At 43.7% G+C, this 21864-nt stretch overlaps 1 protein-coding gene across 1 annotated transcript; it reads right to left on the minus strand.

Annotated features, from left to right (window-relative positions):
* Nucleotides 1-1312: 1312 nt before the first annotated feature.
* Nucleotides 1313-14163, minus strand: SLC25A15 (solute carrier family 25 member 15). The gene is made up of 6 exons (XM_080613748.1): nucleotides 14034-14163; nucleotides 10644-10902; nucleotides 5694-5831; nucleotides 5202-5371; nucleotides 4016-4174; nucleotides 1313-3124 (listed from the first exon to the last, which is right to left on the minus strand). The coding sequence occupies exons 1-6, from the start codon at nucleotides 14086-14088 to the stop codon at nucleotides 3000-3002; spliced, it is 906 nt and encodes a 301-aa protein (XP_080469874.1). The 5' UTR covers nucleotides 14089-14163; the 3' UTR covers nucleotides 1313-2999.
* Nucleotides 14164-21864: the final 7701 nt, after the last annotated feature.

A 21864-nucleotide genomic window follows, 5' to 3' on the forward strand; every position in this document is an offset into this window, starting at 1 on the left:
CAAGGCCAAGGGGTGAGCTGGCAAAGTTAACGTAACCCTCATCTCTGGTGTGAGAAAAGATTCCTGCTTACATAGGAGTGACCACAACTGCCTCAGTGGAGGGTGATGGTGCAAGAAGGCAGCCAAGGTCTGCCTGCACTGAATGTACTAGGAGCTGAAAGAGGATGTAGTTTTACTGCAGCCAGAACTGGCTGATGATTGAGTTTTTTGGCTTAGCTCAGGCAATTTGATATCACTGTCCTAGGATGCCCTTTCTGAGAGCTTGTAGGGCAGTTAAGGACAGCTGTCTTCCTCCCTATGGAGTAAACTAACCTCTTCATGTAGCAGCAGTGAAGGCTGAAACAGCAACTCAGGTTGCTGTTGATTCCTGTTTAAACAGGAATGAGTAACAAACTGTGTAAGGGAGTTACTACATCTTTTCCTGAGAGGCAAGAACTACTGCTCAGAAGATGGTGATGCTGGCAGGAGACTTACCCTTACAGTGTGAATCATGGTAATCTGCAATCTAAAACCTTGGAAGTTGAGTTGAACCTTAATATTATAACTGACTGGTATTAACAAAGCACCAGGCCAAAAGCTAAACTAGAAGCTTTATTTTCCATAGTAGATTAGGAAAAATCTGCAGTTGTTTCACAGCACCTTGTTAGAGCTGTGGTTTTAAGGGCTTTTTCCAGCCACTGATTGCAAAAATACTTAAGATTCTGGAAGAGTAGGGATACTGACTTCAACCTCTCTTTGCACCTCAGCAAGACAAGCTTGTTAAGCATTGTTGCACAAAACAACTGTCAGGCACTCAGTTAATCAAATCAGACTTTATTCCCATGAAATCCTGTACCAACATCATGAAGTTCTTAGCTGAACAACTGATACATGTTACAGCTGAAGTAGCTGTGATGAGAAAAATTACTGCTTACATCACCTTCACAAGAGAAACTCTCAAACTGCATGTTTATTTCAGCCACTGGCTTCTTGCTGTAGGTTCAGTTCTAAATATCCTGCTTCTTTTGAAGCTTCAACTTTTGTATTAAAAACTGCAACCATGAGCTTTAAAAAATGAAAGCAAAGACAAATCTAAGAAATAGATCTAAGTATTCCACTGATGTGGAGTCAGTCCTTGCCTTTTTGTAACTATCAGAAGCACATACAAATGTCTAGCCAAGAGAAATAGTACAACTTGGGAAAGGGACACTCTAGCAACTCTCTTAAAGCCTCATCTTCCTACCTGAATTATTTGAACATTTGGTATAAAGTACTGATGATGCACAGTATCATTGCCCCATGTGCACCAGTCAAGCAAGGTAAATTGGTGCAGTAGGCACTGAAGATTCTTCAGCCATGCCCTGCTTTAAAACTGCCTCTTCTCATGGGTGTGTGAAAGAGAGATGAACAGTTCCTGCTGCACAGGAAGGCTGGAAAGGCAAGAAGAGTTTGTGGAACTGCAGCACACACCTTTCATCAAGAAGGCTGTAACAGTGCGGTGTAAGTGGACCCTGGCTCCACTGCAAGAGGCTGCAGGTACTGAGATGCTTTCATCTGTACCTAAAGCTTTTTCCTGTTTCTAGAATCTGAAAGGAGAACTGTAACATGCAGAACCGAGCTGTTAGAGCTGTGGCTGTTGCCAGTCACTGACAAACTCTGGTTGCTGTGACAAGCTGCTACTCTCTGCATACCACTGGTGATCATGGTGGGTCAAATGGCTCTGTGCTCTCCACAGGTGTGGACTGACACTTAAACCCTACAACCATCCCTCTGTACAACTCCTCAATCCTGAATTGTATTGCTGAGACCTGCTCTGCCTTTGCAGTAGCTGCTTCTTACAAGGCAGAGCATGCTTGTATAAAGAGCATCCTCTTTAAAAAAAAAAAAAAAAAAAAAAAAAATCAAAGTGGCATCTAGAAATAGGTGTAACATCATTTGGGTAACACTAACTATGTATTTCATCAAGTAGCATGACCAAGCAGGCATGCCCCCAGGCCTGAAGGTGATACAAGCTATCCAGTCATATGAGCTTTTTCCACTCTGCTGAAGAGACACAGCAAATGGCAGGACTCCACCCCAAGCAAGTGTGTGCTACACCACAGAGACCATAGCATCAGTTGCTTTTAAAAACTCAGTTCTGGCTTCCTGCTCCTCTTTGGCATCCTGTCTTTCAAGCACATGGACGTGTGCATGTCAAGGTGACCCAAACAAGAGCTTGCAGTTACAATTCTGTGCTCAGAGCCAGCAGCTATTTCCAGCAGTCTCCCTTACTTTAAGTGCTCAATTCAGAGGTGCTCAGCATACTTCAGCACTTGAAAGGATTTAGAAAATAATGAGATGCTGCATGGACTCCTTAAACCCAGTAACTACATGTCTTTATCTCAAATGCAGGCAGATCTCTGACTCTAAGTCAGATAAGTACAAGGCAGGGCGTGAACACTTCCTACTTCTGTAAGCCCATTTACTTGGACAGAGTACACAGGCAGACACCAACTGCTGTGACCTTGGAAAGTCACAAGGAAGAAGGGCAGGAGTCAAGCTGAGGGATCTGCATAAGTAAGCCATATTCACCAAGATTAGATACGACTGCTGTTCTTTCGAGTCAGACACTTGCTAGCAACAATGGGAGAATTCACCACCACAGCACAGCCTTGGAAGCAGTGCTTTTGCCTTGAACAAGTCACAGCCCACTGCTGCATGTTACAGTAAACCCAACAGGAGGTCAACGTAAGTATTTTTTTAGCACCATTACAGGTCAGGAAAATACGTTATGACATGTAATGTACCTAGTGCAGAATCTGCAACATGGAGATAGTTCTGCTGGGCCAGTTCAACCAGCATGTACATATCTCTATAAAATCACCTGAATTTGAAAGAGTATAAATCTTAAACTGCAGCTGAGTTCCTAAAATTAGGTCACTGATTTGGCCCTGCTCATACCATGATGTGATCTACAGGTTTTTGATCCTTTACTTAAGTGATCCTTAAACAGCTTTTCATTTTCCACCTGCTAGAAGGTATCAGTAAGAATCTACTTGTTTCATCATAAGTTTCCGGCTGTACTCGTAGGCAAGGAACAGTGCCCCATTGGCCAGGAATGCACGGATCATAGTTGGTTTCAGTCCAGAATACAAGGCAAGTACACCTGGAAATGAAATCAGAGCCAGTTAGCAATTTATTTACCTGCCTATCTGCATTAACCACTGCTTGTACCTTCAAAGGATATTGAAGTAATGCTTCTGCCTTGAGGGGCACAGAGTGCTGAACTCACTCGTGTAGCTGCTAACTGCAGCATTAGTGGATATTGATATGCCCAGAGCATCTAGAGTTGTAACATGAGTTTAGCCATTTAAGTGCTTATGTTTGAAGCTCATCTTAGGTATGACAGGGTCTTCAGAAGGCCACCCTGGTCACCTGAGGATATGGGTCACAGCAGCTATACTACAGCAGGCAAAAGCGAACAGAAAGAACGGCAGGACTATGTTGGAGCTGTGCTCCAGGTCAGACTCTTGCTCTGGTGAGGATCTTCCCTAGCAACAGGCCTAGGATTCATATCTGCTGCCACATACATTCTTACACTGTCTTCTGAAGTGCATGGCTCAGGTCTTTTCCGGAGATTAAGCATTGAGGTAGAAGCCCCAAGTTGCCAGGCTGGATAGGCCTAATTTATCAAACAGCCCTCGGTCAGCCATATATTAACTTCTAGAGGTGAAGAAAAATTTTATTCTGAATTTGAACCAGTCCCTTCAATTTTCATGGACAGGTTTTCATGGGGAATGGAGTGTATTCCTTTATCTGCTTTCAAGGTCTACTGAGCTTTTGTTAGCTTTAAGTGAATTGTTTCCTGAACCAAGAGGCATGGTCTCAATTTCTAGATTCCAAGCTGTCCAGACTACATAAGGCATCAGAATTTCTGTTATTTATAGTGTGTCTAACACATTATCAGTGGACATTTCTTAGGCAATTTTTTTTGTGTTGGAGGGTATAGATTTCAGTGTGCAGCCCTAGAGGTGCGGTTGATATGCTGCATACTCACCTTCAGTTCTCACAACAGTTACAAATGTTCCCATAAAGCCTGTCTGTTTTCCAGCCATTGAAAGAACCTGAATTCTAGATTTGACACAGTCCACAGGATACACAGCAATCCACAGACAGCTGCCTCCAAAGCCTCCACTTAGTAGCAAAGGAATGGGACCTAAAGTTAAGAAATAAGCTTTATACACACCACAGAAATATTCACCAACATAAATATCACATTATTTATTTCATCTGTAGAACTCAAAGAAAACCTGCTTATCAAAGGAACGGGCTTATGACAAAAGTTTCTGCTCCCCTACAAGCCTTGAAGTTAATCTTAAGCCACTGGTAAGTTGCAAGTCTAACTAGAAAGCTCAAAGGTTATAAAGAGTGCTTCTTAGATTATTGGCCAGGCTAAATAAGCATAACTTGGAATTCTCTTCTGACTATTAACTAAATTTAACTCCTCTCCTTTCACACTTGTAATCACTTTCGAAGGCTGATATTACTCTAAACTATTTCACACAGGGTCACTAATCACCTGTACAGAGATTTATTGGTACAGTGAAGTTACTTTGTGGTCAGTCATTTTTCATAATGCGACCCTCATTTTGTGTTTCAGACCAGGTATTTATTTATAACAAGAGAATGCGTGCAGCTGAAATCTTAACTGAAATTTTAACATCAAGACAAAGTATGACTGTTCAATCTTTCAGCAGGAGACAAACCATGTTTATTCTGGCCTCTCATTTGTTCATGTCTAATTTTCAGTGTTCTCTCACTAGCATTGTCACTACATCTAATGGTCAGCACACATTTCAGCATACACTTGAACACACTGTTCAAGAGGATATACCTAAAGCCTTCAAATTCTCTCTAAACAGCTGCTGAAATGAAATGGTTCAGAGTTGTGTTACATCAGGGTCAGATATTAGGTAGTTTCATAGTGTTAATGTTAACTCACTGTATTTATTCTCCATTTAAAATATTGCTCTGTTGCAAGGTGGTCACTTCAAGAATTCATTACTATATATAGACACAAAATGCAGAACTCCATATTTTGGATACCCAGTTTCCTTCATTTTACATGTATTTTATAACTGCTGTGCCTCATTAGTGTATTTTCAGGGAAGATATGCCCCCCTCTCCTTTATGTCCCCCCACGACAGCATGTTAAAATCCACATGGAAAAAGAGGCACCATACCTAATTCATCTTTTGATCTCCCAGAGGCAAAGAAAGTCCGGCTCAGTTCATACCCTCCAAAGAAGAAGAAATAGCCTGGGACTTCCCGCAGCAAAGTGCTCGACAGGCCACGGTAAAATCCAAGGGGACCATCCTTTTGAATAACACCCTTCACTACTGACCAAACTGTACTGATAGAGAGGTTGATCCAGTTAGTGATGTTTAATAGGCAGATAATGAGAAGGTTACAGTAACAACTGGCAACTGCAGTGACAGTTAAGGGTTAGACCCATTGCACAGACAACAGAATTCAGGTAAGACTTAGAACAGGATCCTGCTGGGAGCCCCTCACTGGCATCCAGCTTTACAAATACATGAAAAATCCCCAGGCTGTGACCCTCCCAGCCACAGCTCTTGTCTGGTTAACTGTCCACTTACAAATGTGACCCTGAACTGATACTCATAAAAGGGTTTCAGAGATACCGAATACTTACTTGTAAACAGTATACTTACTTGTGTCCCTGGATTATCTTTCCCGACAACTGCATTTCATGCATGGCCTGCAGCCGGCACTTCACCAGCTCTGTGGGACACAGGACAAGGGTGGCAAAGGCAGAGGCGAAGGAGCCTGCAGCAGCATTCTGCAGATCACTATGAGAGAGAAACTGCTGAAGTTATTTGGGCACTGACCCTGAGTGCAGTGGAGCCACTGCACCTGCAATCAGCTCCCTGAATCTGTAATCTAAATATCAAGACAAACTGATGGAGTCTTGAGGGAAAGAATCTCCAGGGAAGACATCAGTTACCTGAACTAGTCAGATAAAAACCTTGCTCATTCCATCTTCATACACAGCTCAAATACACTTGAAGATAAGCTCCAACCTCTACCCTTTTTACTATACTTCAGTGACTGCTACGCAATAAACAGAATCAAGTCTTTGCCTTCCTACATTTTTATAAACATTTCCATAGACTTGTTTTATTGGACAACTTCTTGGTACTCAAAAAGAACAATAATCACCTCATATAAAGATCAGTGTTTTTAAAGTCACCTTGCCAGTATTAATACAGGTTTTCAGTGGAAGATGCTAGAAATCTGTAAGCAAGGCATAAGGGACCGCTATAATATTTCTATGGATGTGCTGTCATGAACAAAACCACGTGAATCAGAGGCAGCACAGACAAACCACACCACTGAACAAGACAGCACTGTAATCTACACTGACTCACAGTATTCCAAAACTAGGGCTTACTTTGTGGTGATTTTACCCAAATCGTCAAGTCTGGGTTGCTAACCTGCCAGGACTCAAAGACTCAGAATCATACTGCTTTATGATGCACTCTAAACAGACTCCTACGAACACTGTTGTGCTAGACAAGACCTGCACAATAGCACAGAACAAGTGGAGCTTCTCTCTTCTTTCCTGGGGAGTCAGCTGAGCCTGACCTCACTGGGACACAGAAATTCCTTCCATACAAAGGAGATGTTTTCCCTGTGTCCAGCAGTTTCATACATCTATAGTAGCAGGGATTAAAGCTACAGCTTTTCACCTTACAGAAGCATCACAGAACTAAAGCTGTGACATGAAGCAAAGCTTGTGACATATTCAGATATGGCAGTGACAAGAACTGTCAAAGTGGGAGGAGTCAGTAACTGCCTGCAGAGCAGCATCTGAATATGCACTAAATAAGAAATGACAACATTGATTGCACAGCCCTCTTGCAGTACGAGCTTGGCACAGCAGGGATCTGAAATGCAACCCACTAAAGCTCAAGACGGAACAATGCAGAATTAAAAATACAGTTTGTGGCTGAGCCCTGCAGTCATTAAGTTATGAGCTAGAGCAAGGCAGTAAGGTTACACTCTGAAAAATAAGGATAAGAAATATGGAATAGATACCTTCTAACTATGCACTAAAGAGTACACAGGATCCTTTGTCCTTCAGGAGAGGAAAAATCAGATGCTATTAGATGAAAGGAATGTACATAAAGGACTAGATTTAGCCATAATTCAGATCTTATCTGCTTTTGCCTGTTGATGTTCTACATACAAAAATTCAACTAGATCCACTGTTTAGGCTTTGGTCTTTAATACCATGAACCTCATTGTGGAAGTGACAAGCCTTGAATTCTGTTTGAGTTACCTTTCAACTCACAATGCCTAATTCAGTATTTTTTCTGGATGGGAGAATTTTGATCACACATCACAGGAGCCAGAATCCTGCCCTTACACTGCTGCTGCTTCTACAAAAGGCATTCATCTTGGTGGACTTCTTTTTCCTCCAAAGAAAATTACATGCTGAAGACAACCAGTCACGTACTGAGAAAGTCAAACTGAGGTGAACAAGGGTAACAGTTTTTCCAATTCAGACTTTGGCACAGAACAAGATCAGTTTGGTCGGACTAAATGGGCATTTAAAGACAAATGGATTTTAGCACTTCTCTTTCCATTTTCTTACCTCAGTTTAGACTTTAGCATGGAATTAAATGGTTGGACTAACAGATGTTAAAGATAAAAGGAATTTAGCATTTTTCTCTCCATTTGTTTTCTCCGACTCATGCGTCAGTGGCATTTATTCCCCTAACTCGAAATAGTGTTGTTTTGTAACTATCCTTGTAACTGTTTGCAAGGCTTCACACACTGACCAGGGTATCCCTAAACACAGGCAGGCCAGGGAAGCTTATTTCCAAGTTGCTTAAAGCTATGACTGAAAAGTAAGCAAAACCAAACTAAAATAGCTGGATTTTATGATTTTACATCATAAAATAATGGGAAAGTGACAAGGAATTTCTTATATATGGGTAGGAAAAATGGTCAGGTTCATCTCAGTTTGTGACTTGACAGATTTGCTTATTCAGGCTAAGACAATATGACAGTTTTTAAACAGCAGAGGCAATGAAGGTAATTATAGTTATTAACTTGCCGTGTCTGGAGGTTAGCCACATCATCAGGGTTTCTTCCCACCCTTACAGCACACTACAAAGGCTTTTCAACTCTACCACAATGAGTATGAATGTCCTGGATAGGCTACATATACCCAGGGCACCACTGCAGGACATGTCAATACAATTGGCTCACACATGCACCTGTAGATGTCCCTACAATGATCCAGATGAAGAGATCAAGGGAACAGCACAAAGAGAGGAATCTTTCAAGTAAGCTTAAACCCTTTAAGTGTATTGTCCTAGCACAGCCATGCTGTCACACTATTTGCTCTTCAATCAATGATCCATTAAACAGCCATCCTGGATCTGGAAAGTACCACTACCTGACCAAGGAAAGAAGGGTCAGATGTCAGAAGTACTTGCTATTGCTACCTACTCAAGTTACCTTCCCATTCTACATCCTACTCCAAAGACATGGAGTAGTACACATATGCATACTGTTTGAAAGCTTTCTGCGCTACCTCCCCTACATGCACCACAAACATGCTGTCTCAGTCACATCAAGAGATGATCCTAGGACTTCTGCAAACCTGTGGTCTACCTCCCAAAAGGATCACAAAGCATAGTTAAGAAGCAAAGCATGCTGGTAGGCCTGCTTCCTCATTTTAGTGGGCAGAATAAGATAAGGGGTCTGTAAGCTGATCTAAGAAAGTGGAAACAGTTCTGTCTCAGCTGAGAGATCTCAATTACCAGAAAACAGTGAAAAAGAATGCAAGTAGAAAGCAATTAATATAGTTTGTTTCCTCATCACTTCATATTCCCTCATAGCTGGCCTCAGTCTTAAGACACAGCATATCTTAATATGTGACAGAAGAACACCTCACTTAATGCCACTTTAAGATATTTGTCTTGTACTTAGATGGATACCCATATCATGGCAGAGATCTTAAATGGAGAATTAAGGCCTCCTCAGCTACCTCTATTTGGATACATGTGACAGAGGCAGAACACAGCTATTAATAGAAAGCTAATTGTGGTTAACCTTGCATTACTCTCTGAATGGAGTTAGGACAGTATGAGAAGTCTTTCATACATTGTGGAACAGCACAAGGATGGAGAAGGTGCAGATACTCTCAGTGCTGCACAGAAGACATACCTTGAGAAATGGGCAACAGTAAGGCACACAGACTGCTGGACCACTGACGGCTCTAGAGTGGTGCACCTGGAGAAAAGCCATCCTAGCTAGAAAGAGATGATGATTGTTATGCCAGTGCATACATCCATGACGTGATCACACCCTGAATACCCTGCACAGCTCTGGTCTTACCGCTAGAAGCCCAGACACAGTACAATTGTAAGAGTTCCAGAGAAAGACAAAGACAGCTACAGGAACATCTCTCTTACGAGATTGCGGGAGCTGGGCCTGTTTAGTCTAGAGAAGAGTAGACTGAGAGGGGATCTCATTAATGCATATAAATATCTCAAAGGCGGGTGCCAGGAGGATGGCACCAGACTTTCCAGTGGTGCCCAGTGACAGTACAATCAGCAACGGCCATAAACTAAAACACAAGAAGTTTCACCTCAACATGAGGAAGAATTCTTTACATTGAGAGTGGCAGAGCTGCCCAGGCAGGCTGTGGACTCTCCCTCACTGGAGACATTCAAAACACACCTGGACACGTTCCTGTATAACATGCTGTAAGTGGCCCTGCCTTGAGGGGGGTTGGACTAGATGATCTCCAGAGGTCCCTTCCAACCCTAATGATTATGTGATTCTGTGAACAGAGTCAGTGCTCACTGGCTAGGAGGGCTGGGATCCTTCCATCCAAGAAAATATTCAGGTGGGGAAGAGGGGCACAGAGCAATGGATAGAGGTCTGCAAGATCCCAGGTAGCATGCAGACAGTGGCTATGGATCAATGGTTACGGAATTAATGACTATCACCTGCAGAACTCTGCCAAAGCGTACTGCCCATGCAAAGAACTTTCAAGAATTCTAGAGGAGGCTGGACAAGTGCTCTTGTCCAGTTACTGATGGGATCATAACATGATCAATAAATCCTCTGAACTAAGACCACAGCCTGGCAAAGGACTCAGAGTATTAAACACTCCCTTCTCTTGTCATTCTTTAGGCAACCACTTATTGCCAGTGACACTGCAAAACTAGACATTTGGTCTTGCCACCATTCTATTCAAGCTTTTGAAACTCCAATAAAGACAATATTAGAAAAGTGCTCTTTCCCCTTAGTACACCCCCCTGAGAGAAGAGCCACTACTTGCCCTGCAAAATCAGAACAACCTAGAGATCAAGGGAATACTAACTTTCAGGTGTTGCAATGTTCAGTCCCTTTGGTAAGAACATTCTAGGTCTTGAGTATTCCAGTTAAGTTGTGGTTATCTAAACCAGGCAGCTGCAGTGACAAGTAGATGGCTCTGTTGCAGTTAAGCACTGTATCCTAGCACAAAACTTACTATAGTGCATACTGGCAGAGGTGGGCCTAGGACATCAGCTGCACCCTGACAATACAGTATTTTTTTTTATTTATTTTAAAATATGAAGCAGATTTCTATTACTAACCTGAGCTTTGTTTTCCTGTCTACTCCGACAATTCTTCTCACAATCTGTTGGCAAAATCCATAGCACATGAACAGAACAGAGTTCTCCGCGATGTTGGCTACAAGTGCTGGTGTGGTTCCTTGGTAGAAGCCTCGAAACCCCACTTGCTTATAGGTTTTCACAAAACAGTCCACAAGTCCTTTGTACATGTCTGGGAATGTCTGCATCTTCACCTTTGCGGTGTCAAAGGGCTGGCCTGTCACCACGCATGCTGTCCCACCTAAGCAAGCAGTGGAAGTTAAGAGGGTGGCTGAAGGTTATCACAACTCAAACACCTACACACAAATGCCATTATTAGCAAAATCATGCAGAAAAAGATGAATTAATTCTCCACAGGAAAAGACAACTGCACTGATTTTAGCACAATGGCAGCGATTGTCAGTGGTGGGTTTAGTTATCCGAAGAAGAAAAATCAGGCATAAGAGCAGTAACAGCTTGATTCTCATTAAACATTACTTTACTCAAAGCAGGCAACTAAATGGATCTGATCACTTACATAAACGGTTCTGAATTAGAGGTATTGTTCTGCAATCAAGTCATTTGTGTTAACGAGTTAAAGCAGCATTTTCCTTTTCTCATTACTGCAGTGAATCGTAAAATCAGAAACCATCTGATTTTATGTTCTGTTGATAAGAAAAAACTGGAAGATTTGTAATCAAGTGAGGCAAAGGTTCTTCCAGGACAAGAGAATACTGCTGAGAGTATTCATCAAAACTGATGAAGCACGATGAATTGATAACCAAAGGCTCAAGCCCTTTAGTTCAAAACTCCAGATGATTTTTATGTACATTTATTCCCAAATACTGGAATAAAGTGTCCAGTATAAGCTGGAAAAGGGCAAAGTTTCTTATCGTGTTATCTTTTCAAACTCAAGAGCAAGGTCAATACCCTGAAAACTCAAGATATTTCCATTAATTTCATCAACCACCACTTTGTCAACAGTGCAAATCTGTTCTTCCACAGATCCAACTCAATTCAGTAGTCTACAGAAAGAGCTAACGTTACACTTTTTCAGTAAGAAATATCAGTGTATGCTGACAGCAATCTATTAGAAGCCAACACCTAGCAGAAAGCATATAATAGGTGTACCTTATATAAGCTTTATAGTTTTGCTTTTCTAGTAAAAGATCCATCCTAGACCAAAATAACCAAAAAAAGAACAAAAGAACCATCCTAAACTAGAAGCTGATCTTTAACGAAAGCACAGTTAACATGCTTATACCTTAAAGAGGGCAAGTTAACAAGATGCTTTATCAGCTGTGAAATAGAAACAATTATCTGCAAATGCAAATACTGTAAAGAAACTAAAATAGGAACAAATGTGTGAATCCAATTAAAATTAGTTATTTTTCTTCTAAGTGGGAAGAAGAAGAGTGTTTGTTTAACAGAGGTTATTTTCAATGACTTTTACTCTTTGCAAACACATTTGTGTCACATAGTTGTTGCTCAAGATCTAACTGCCATTAAACCTCATTCTCAATCAGATGGATCATTAAAAGCTTGAGAGCAAATCATGCAAAGAAGCACAAAATTGCTTCTTGCTCTGGGACAGATAACCAAGGAAAGTAGCAGTTGGCTCAGACCAGTAACATTCATGGAAGCCTCAGATGAAAAGCAAGAGCTGGAAGGGCTTAGCCAATGTTATCTGCACAGAAGCCAGCTAGATATTAATCTACAGGACAAATACTAGGTTCCTACGTGAAGGCAGATGTAAAACATTCACATGTATAAAATAACAGCTGTTGGAAGAAGCCCAACAAATCCAGGTATGGTCTTGGGAATGCAAAGCTTAAAAATTGGGAGTTGACTGTGAATAGCTGTTCCAAAAAGAGAAAGGACTCTCCTTACACTGTCATTGGAGGTGGCACAAGTAAACTACAGCCATGAACTTCCACCTTAAGGTAAAGACCAAGAGTCCCAGTTAATGTCTGAAATATTAAAGGAAAAAATAATTCTTCTAGCCAGGAGTAAGGAATCTAAAAAATCTAAACAACAAAACCAAATAAACCAGAAAAAAAATTAGTCAACCCTGCTTGAACATTTAGAAAAATGCGGCCCTCATAGTAACATGGGAACAGTGGAGAAAGAGTCCTACCTAACCAAAGAAGTGATCAGAGGTTGCTCAGATCCTAGAAAAAGGACTCTGACCCACAGGCAGCTAAATGATTTATTTATTCTTGTTCAGAATTTACTTGCCCCTATATGTCATTACTTATCAGCTAGTGGAGACTGTATTCAGAGAGAAAGGTAAAACCAGGTCACGCATTTGCTAGAGGAACTACCTGTTTGCCTAGTTAAATACACTCTCTAAAGGGTGCAGACACACACCTAACACAGAAACGAGCACTACCAATGAACATAAGCAATACAAAGCAAGTATGTGGAAATAATATGGGAAATAAATATTAGAGGAACAGTAAAGCTGTATCTTTACTGCAGAGTAAAGTAGCAAAGAAAAAGAACAAGAACAATTATTTAGGATTACTGAAATCATGCTGAAAAAGGTCTGAATTCCTCCATCCTGTCTGAAGAAAGGAGAACTATACCAGAGAAGAAATCAGCATAATTAGTTCTAAGATTCTCTACTGCCAAAACCCAGGCAAACCTCAAGGCCCTGTTAGCCTGAATGTGGGCACAGAACAGTATCATTAGACAAATCTTCCCTTCCACCTTTCCTGATAAACACTGCCAGCTTTGAAATGTTAAATAGACCCCTTTTATCTAGTAGGGGTAAGTAATTCATCCATCAGCCACAGACATTACCAATATGGTAATGTTAATGAGACAATGAAACTGCTTCCACATTTGTGACTGTCACAAGTGGTCCAGCAAAACTTTATAGCACAGACCAGACTGAAGTGGAAGTTAGTTAAGTGAATTCATCATCATCAGTTCTATTACTGAGCTTCCCAGCTTTTAAAGATTCATACCAGGATGTTGTCTGAGCCAGTAACTCTTCAGATAGCCTCTTGCCCATTTTGGTTACAGAGGGTTCCTGTGACAAAAGCAGCACTTCAATCACTCACACAGTTTGAGTTCATTCCAAAACTCTACTTGTGACTGATTCTTAAACTGTAAGCATAAGAATCAACACTGAAACTTAAACCTTCCTCTGGAAAACTCTTAGTCTGAAATAAGGGTTACACCTCCACTGTATGGCAGGGGTTTCACTATGGAGCATCGATAGTGATGCAGTTACAACACTGGCTGAGATCAACTGCTTCATCTCGATGTCCTTAAAACATGGAAAGTGAGGCTTTTTATAGCGTCAGGAAACTGCTTTTACAGTTGTCAGAGGCACTGAAACTGTCCCTAAGAAATTCTGTGCAATTAAGTTCTCTCCAACATTACCTGCAGCTCCTGCTGTGAGGTCAATAGCAGCCTGAATAGCAGAGTTGATCTTCATGCTTCACAGTTGTTTATCAGTTACTTCAGAGTGAAGTCTCCCGTTTCTGGCAGATGTGGAGGTACTTGTCTCCTGAGGGAAAAGAAAGATGTAGCATACATGATTTGTCACAATAACTGACAGATAGAAGCATCACATGAATGCTTTCACTTCCACTCTTCTATTTACCTTCTTCAATGCCATTCAGAGGCAGAAAATGCTTGTCCCCAAGACTGAGGCTTGGCATATTTGTAATCTGACTGACTAGTCTTGCCACATTATGCAAGTCCTCTGGAGTATCACTGCCTAACTTCAAATTAGTGGGGCTTTCCAGCTTCTAGTCTCCCTGGATCTCTCAAATGAAAGCAGAGTACCTCGAGGGAAGAGTGTTGAGCATTACCTTTCTATCTCCACAACTGCCTGAAAGGAGAATGGAGAGAGGAGGTGGCTGATCTCTTTTCCCAAGTAAAAGAGTGACAGGACAAGAGGCAACAGCCTCAAGCTGCACCAGGGGATACTTAGACTGGATATTAGGAAAAATTTCTTCACTGAGAGGGTGATCAGGCATTGGAACAGGCTGCCCAGGGAAGGGGTGGAATCACTGTCCCTGGAAGTGTTCAAAACCGTGTAGATGAGGCCCTCAGTGATATGGTTTAGTGGTGGACTTCGCAGTGCTGGGGTAAAGGTTGGACCTGACGATCTTGAGGGTCTTTTCCAACCTAGTTGGGTCTATGCTTTCTTGTAGAAACATAGTCTCCATCAGGTGTATAAGGCTAGCTGGCAACAGTATTTCCTCACCCCATCTCAGCTCCCTACCTATAGAGCAAAACAGAGAATTGCTCTCATCATGGTGAACAGCAGCCAAGAAAACTATAAATTGCGGCACATCAGGTATTCTACATGGCTTTCAGAAGATATGAGTAGAAAGCAAACGAATATGAACACCTAGAATTGTTTCTGGCTGTCATGTTACCCGTGCAAGTCTCCCACACAATAGCATATTATAAATAAGAATTACACCTCAACTTTCAGGAAGGCAGCTGGAAAGCAGAAATACAAAGGCAACACTTTCAAATAAAGCATTCAAATTAATTCAGTTCTCAAGTTTGCAGCAAGGTGCTTTCACTGGGTGAGCAGCTAAAACAGGCTTGCTTATCTGGAGTAAGATCACCAAGTCAATGATCTTCACTGTTCCAGAACCCTGTTTCTGAGCAAGACACTTGGCAGGTGGTGCTGTCAAAAATGTTGCATGAGTCTTTACAAACACATAAATACACACATGAATCAGCCCCCCACTGACTTTTAAGCCTGGCTTCAAGCACAGTACATCAGTTAACAGGATGTTTTTCACTCTTCTACCTACTGTAATGCTGCTTCTGAAGCCTCTTGCCTGCCAAAATGTATTCTGGGGTAATATGAACAGGAAACACAAATTCCCATAGGCTAAATTAAAAGATTAAGAAAAACTGAAAATCAGACTGTATGAACCTCATCCTTTGTAGAACTTTTACATGACAAGCACAGATGTTTGCATGTAACTTCACATGTCCAGTACATCTTGCATGAATCTGAACATAATGCATTAAAAAAAAAATCAATCACTATTCTTGTAATAAATGACACTAATACATACTATCCCCAAATTATCATTACAGATGTGAGCTGTTTCACTATTGACAGCAAAGTATGCTACATGTTATTTCAAGACCATGTTATGCTCCAAGACCAAGTTACATTTCATTATCCTCATTAGTGCTCACGCAGCACTCCAGTTTTGCTTCTCATTTAAAGGACAGAAGAACAGATAGGTGGGGCAGCCTGTGAATGAGGGGAACTCCTAGCAAGGAACAATTGCCTGCATTCAGTAAAATGTACACTGCTTGCATCATGCTGAATGCTTACCGACTTGTGCCAGTCCCAAAAGGAGCACATGCCAAGTGACTTACACTGAAAGCTTGGCAGCAGAAGGAAAACCAGAGACGCCTATACAAACATGTGGGGCTTAAAAGCCAAGAAAGTTTAGTTTCCTGATCCATAAAAGCACGTTGCTGCTTTCAGAAGGTTTACAACTTAGTCAAAACTAAACTAGTACTATATATGTACATACCTGTCCTCTTTTTTTTTTTTTCCTATTTGTAGCCACACTAGCAGATAAAAAATTGTTTGTAGATACAGCAAGGCAAAACCTGCTCTATTTCCAAAGTGAATCCAAGCCTCAGCAAGGTAACAATTGCTCTTCTTCCAAAGTGAGTCCAAGCCTCAAACCTGGAAACACAGCATTAGTAAATGGAACAGATACCACCGAGTCCTCCACACGCAGCCCCAAATGTTACTCTCGGCTGACACACGCATCAAACACTAGGTGACAATCCCAGAAGGTATCACAGCTCCTTGTAAGAGCCCACAAAGGCAGGCTATAACTCCACTCCCCAAGGTCACAGCAGGCCATGCCCCAGTGGCACTGCAATAGCTCACGAACCACGCAGCTGGGCCGGTGCAGGGGACTCTTCACTGGCCAGACCGCGGACAAAGCTGTGGGGCGGGTTTCATCCGGAGCGGGAGGCTTGGCTGCAGAGGCGGCGATCCCTGCTCTCTGAACACCGCCCGTTCACCGCAGGAAAGCCCCAGCCTGCGCTTGGCGGGGCGATGGCAGAGGCCCGCCGCGGAAGGAGGCGGCCGAGCCCCGCACCCCGGCCTCATGTCTCTCCAGGGAGGCTGCCCGCAGCTTTCCGGGGGAGTCCCAACACCGCTGAGCTCCAAGGCCGCGGCGGAACCCGGGCCTGCCTGCAACCCCACAGGCCGCAGGGCTGTCCGCCTCCCGGCCACAGACCCTTCCACTCCGCGCCTTCCCGGTCCGCTCCTCCCCCCAGCGGGGACGACACAGCCGCAGCCTCCCGCTTTCCCCCCCTCCCACCGCCACCACTCACCACAACACACCACCCGCCCGAACCGCCCCGCCGCCGCCGCCTCTATATAGGCGGCCGAGGGAGGCGGCGCGGCTCCCTCGCGGCCCCGGGGAAAGCGCGGGCCTGGGAGGCCCTGGGCGCGTGTCGGCCTGCGCTGCCCCCGGCGGGGGGAGGCGGCTCCGGGGGAGCGGGGAGACGCCCAGCGGCCGGTGACAGGGGTTTGGGGTGCACAGGCCGCAGCACCGCGTCCCCGCCGGAACCCGAAGGCCTGGACGGGGCGGCTCTGAGACTCCTACCGGGGCCCGGTTGTGGCTGTGAGGGCAAGACTCGGGCTGCTGCTGCTCGAATCCAATAGCACTTCCCCCCTAGAAACCCTGTTGCTGGTGGACACATCCCTGGCAGTGTTCACGGCCAGGTTGGACTGGGAACTAGTTGATCTTTAAGGTCTTTTCTAACCCAAACCACTCTATGATGCTGTGATTCCCCGTTTCCCAAAATACAAAATTCCCATTAAGTTAAACACACGTATTAGAGGACCAAGCTATAGAAGTTTGCAACTATTTATACTTAAATAATAAATATACAGCATTTGCAGTCTTCTACAGTCTACAGTTATATACCTGACACCTTGGATACTGACAAAAGTAAAGGGATTTTTTTCTGCCTCTTTAGTGGGATTGAAAAGTCAAATAATTGTGGAGATACAAATAAAAAAGGTGTTCCTGTTCTGCCATCTGCTAAAACCTCTAGCTATATAGGTGCATAAATGACAGTGCCCTGTAGCACGTTAAATTGGACATACACGTTTGTAAGCAATTTGCTGCTGATCACCAAGTGACTTCCTAAACTGAGATACCAGTTTTGTACTCCTAGGTTCTTGGCAATATGAAGTGGGCATGTAGTGGCTTAAACCACTGTGATGAGGGCTAATACCACTTTCCTCAGCTGAAACTGCACAGAACTCTCCCCCCCTCCCCCTTACCCCTTTTCTTTTGATTAGCAATTAACTGAAGTGCTTGCTATAAGGCTCATCGAAGCAGTGCCCAGTTGAGAGCAGCAAGACTGTGCAGCCTGTGGAAAGGACTGTATTTCTAACATGTCTCAGTGATCAGTAGTACTTGAGATACTCTGCTGGACCAGGCAGTGTTTCTGGGCAGTGCTGTATGCCTGCAATCCCTGCTGAGCTGCAGATGTGTTTGCATGGATTGAGACCTCAGAGCTACGTATTTGAGCTTACATCCATGGTGTTTTCCACCAAATAAAACTGACAGCTCCTACTTTCAAATCCCAAGCCATGAAAAAGGTGTTATAAATACCAGAAAGTTGAATGTACATTTCCCCTCATCACTTTTAATTAATTGTATGGTTCAGATATGTTTTTTCTATATGGCTACTTTCTTGAAATATTCTTTTTAATGGTTTGGGGCTATTATTCAAAATACGGCAATTGTTAAGGAAGAGCAAGCTAGGTTATAAATGGGTTTAGAAACAATACATCAAATTGTAAATGATTTTATGACTTCAATGTAGAAATGATTGCTAAGATGTGGTAACCAGTTAGTGGTTGGAGTTAGTTGTGCATCTCAAATGACCTGAAATACTTAGAGATCACTGTCTAGTCACAAAGAATTGACCTGTGTACTGACTTCCTTCTTAGCAGGACTGCAGTGCTGTTGGAAGACCAAGTTGGTGAAAAGCACTCTCATGCACTGAAGCTTGCAACTAATATGCCATTAAATTGCGTGCTGCCTGCTCTTGCCATTTGCTGCTGAAACATCAGGCCTGGAGTATTTGAGTATGTTTCTCCATAATCCCGTTCCTCGGGCAGACTACCAGGCCTGATTTTGTTTGGACCCTGTACAAAACACCGAGATGGTGACAGTACTTGAAATGTTGCTCGAGAGTTTTTATAGCTGTGAAGTACGGCACTACAATGAGCACATTGCCACCACATGGCTGTTTCTGCTACCTGCACTCTTAGTCTGCTAAGCCAAACCGTACTTTCTGCGTTGAGGTCCTGGGGGACAATTTGTAGCTTAATTTCAACCTTCCTCCCAAAAGATTTAGGCAGGACAGAAATGGGACACGCGTGCAGAGATCTTGGCTTGTAAGTGGTCAGCAGGAATATGGAAGTGCTTTCTGGTACTGGAGGGGTCTGGCTTAGGATATGGGTCTGGTTTGCAGCACAGTAAACCACAACAGAGATAGGTCTTTGGCGGAAAGATGCTTCTTTGAAGTATGAGAATTGTTCTTCCATGTTCTGTTTTCGACACTTTGATTGCACAATAAATAATTTTCCTTAGATTGCTTAATATCCTTGATAACTAGCAGTTGCCATAGACTTAGGGCGCACCATGGGCATTTTCTGCCTGTTTACTAGCCAATTGCAAATAGTTACCCTGAAAATCTTGTGCAAAACCAGCAATCCAAAAGACCAACATGCAGAGCTGAACAGGGTATTTCTTGGACATTTTTGTAAGGCTTCTATCCATTTTATTTTTCATGACTAATTGTTCAAGCATGCAATGGACTTAAAGAGAGTTAGTTACTGAATATCAACCAAACTCTGGGAATTTCTTCATACATTGCCTCAGCCAAGGCAACATGACACTACCAGATAGCAGCTCACAGGGAAGGCTCTTTAGAAAAGACAGGCCTGGCAGGCAGGGAGGGGGAGTTGCTATTTATGTTAGGGATAGGCTGGAGAGTATGGAACTCTGTCTGGGGATGAGTGAGCAGTCGACAGAGAGTTTGTGGGTCAGGGCTAAAGGGAGAACAGTGATGGGAGACATTACTGTGGGGATCTGTTACAGACCGCCTGATCAAGAGGAATCTGTGGATGAAGTGCTCTATAGGCAGATAGGAACAGCCTCACGCTCACAGGACCTTGTTCTCATGGGGGACTTCAACCACCCTGACATCTGTTGGAGTGAAGGTACGGCCCGGCACAAGCAATCCAGGAGGTTCCTTGATTGTGTGGAAGACAACTTCCTTCTGCAAGTAATAGAGGAGCCGACAGGAGAGGTGCCATGCTTGACCTCGTGCTCACCAACAGGGAAGGGCTGGTTGGAAATGTGATGCTCCAGGGCAGCCTTGGATGCAGTGACCACAAGATGGTCGAATTCGAGATCCTCAGGACAGTGAGAAGAGCGTGCAGCAAGCTCACTGCCCTGGACTTCAAGAGAGCAGACTTTGGCCTCTTCAGGAACCTGCTTAGTAAGGTTCCATGGGATACAGCCCTAGAGGGCAGGGGGGCCCAAGACTGCTGGTTGTTATTCAAGGATCACCTGCTCCAAGCTCAGGAGTGTTGCATCCCAACTAGAAGGAAGTGCAGCAGCAGGGCCAGGAGACCTCCTTGGATGGATAAGGAGCTGCTCAGGAAAATTCAAAGGAAAAAAGAGGCTTATAGAAGGTGGAAGCAGGGACAGGCGGCCTGGGAAGAATACAGGGATGTTGTCCGGGAAGCTAGGGACCAGGTTAGGAAAGCTGAGGCCCAGTTAGAATTAAACTTGGCTAGGGATGTGAAAGATAACAGGAAGGGATTCTATAGGTACGTAGTGAATAAAAGACAGACAATGTAGGCCCCCTCCAGAAGATATTGGGAGAACTCACTACCTGGGATTTGGAGAAGGCTGAGGTTCTTAATGACTTCTTTGCCTCAGTCTTCACTGGCAAAGGATCTGACCGCACCACCCAAGTCGTGGAAGGTGGACACAGGGACTGTAAGAATGAAGACCCTAGACCCACTGTAGGAAAGGGTCTGGTTCGAGACCATCTTAAGAACCTAAACGTGCACAAGTCCATGGGACCTGATGAAATCCATCTGCGGGTCCTGAAGGAGCTGGCGAATGAAGTTGCTAAGCCACTGGCCATCATATTTGAAAAATCATGGCAGTCAGGTGAAGTTCCCAATGACTGAAAAAAGGGAAATATAACCCCCATTATCAAGAAGTGGAAAATGGATGACCCGGGGAATTACAGACCAGTCAGTCTCACCTCTGTGCCTGGCAAACTCTTGGAGCAGATTCTCCTGGAAGGCATGCTAAGGCACATGAAAAACAAGGAGGTGGTTGGTGACAGCCAGCATGGCTTCACTAAGGGGAAATCCTGCCTGACCAATTTGGTGGCCTTCTATGATGGGGCTACGAAACTGATGGACAGGGGCAGAGCAGTTGACGTCATCAACCTGGACTTGTGCAAAGCCTTCGACACTGTCCCACACAACATCCTTGTCTCTAAATTGGAGAGACATCAATTTGATGAGTGAACCACTCGGTGGATAAAGAACTGGCTGGATGGCCGTACGCAAAGAGTTGTGGTCAATGGCTCGATGTCCGGCTGGAGACCGGAAACGAGTGGTGTCCCTCAGGGATTAGTGTTGGGACCGGTCTTGTTCAACATCTTTGTTGGTGACATGGACAGTGGGATTGAGTGCGCCCTCAGCAAGTTTGCCGATGACACCAAGCTGTGTGGTTTGGTTGATACATTGGACGGAAGGAATGCCATCCAGAGAGACCTCGACACGCTTGTGAGGTGGGCTGATGGCAACCTTATGAAGTTTAACCATGCCAAGTGCAAGGTCCCACACCTGGGTCGGAGCAATCCCAGGCACAGCTACAGGTTGGGCAAAGAAGAGATTCAGAGCAGCCCTGCGGAGAAGGACGTGGTGTTGATTGATGAGAAACTTAACATGAGCTGGCAGTGTGCGCTCGCAGCCCAGAAAGCCAACCGTATCCTGGGCTGCATCAAGAGGAGCGTGACCAGCAGGTCAAAGGAGGTGATCCTGCCCCTCTACTCTGCTCTCGTGAGACCTCACTTGGAGTATTGTGTGCAGTTCTGGTGTCCTCAACATAAAAAGGCCATGGAACTGTTGGAACAAGTCCAGAAGAGG

Source organism: Psittacula echo, assembly GCF_963264785.1.
Source record: "Psittacula echo genome assembly, chromosome: 3".
NCBI classification, from domain to species: domain Eukaryota; kingdom Metazoa; phylum Chordata; class Aves; order Psittaciformes; family Psittacidae; genus Psittacula; species Psittacula echo.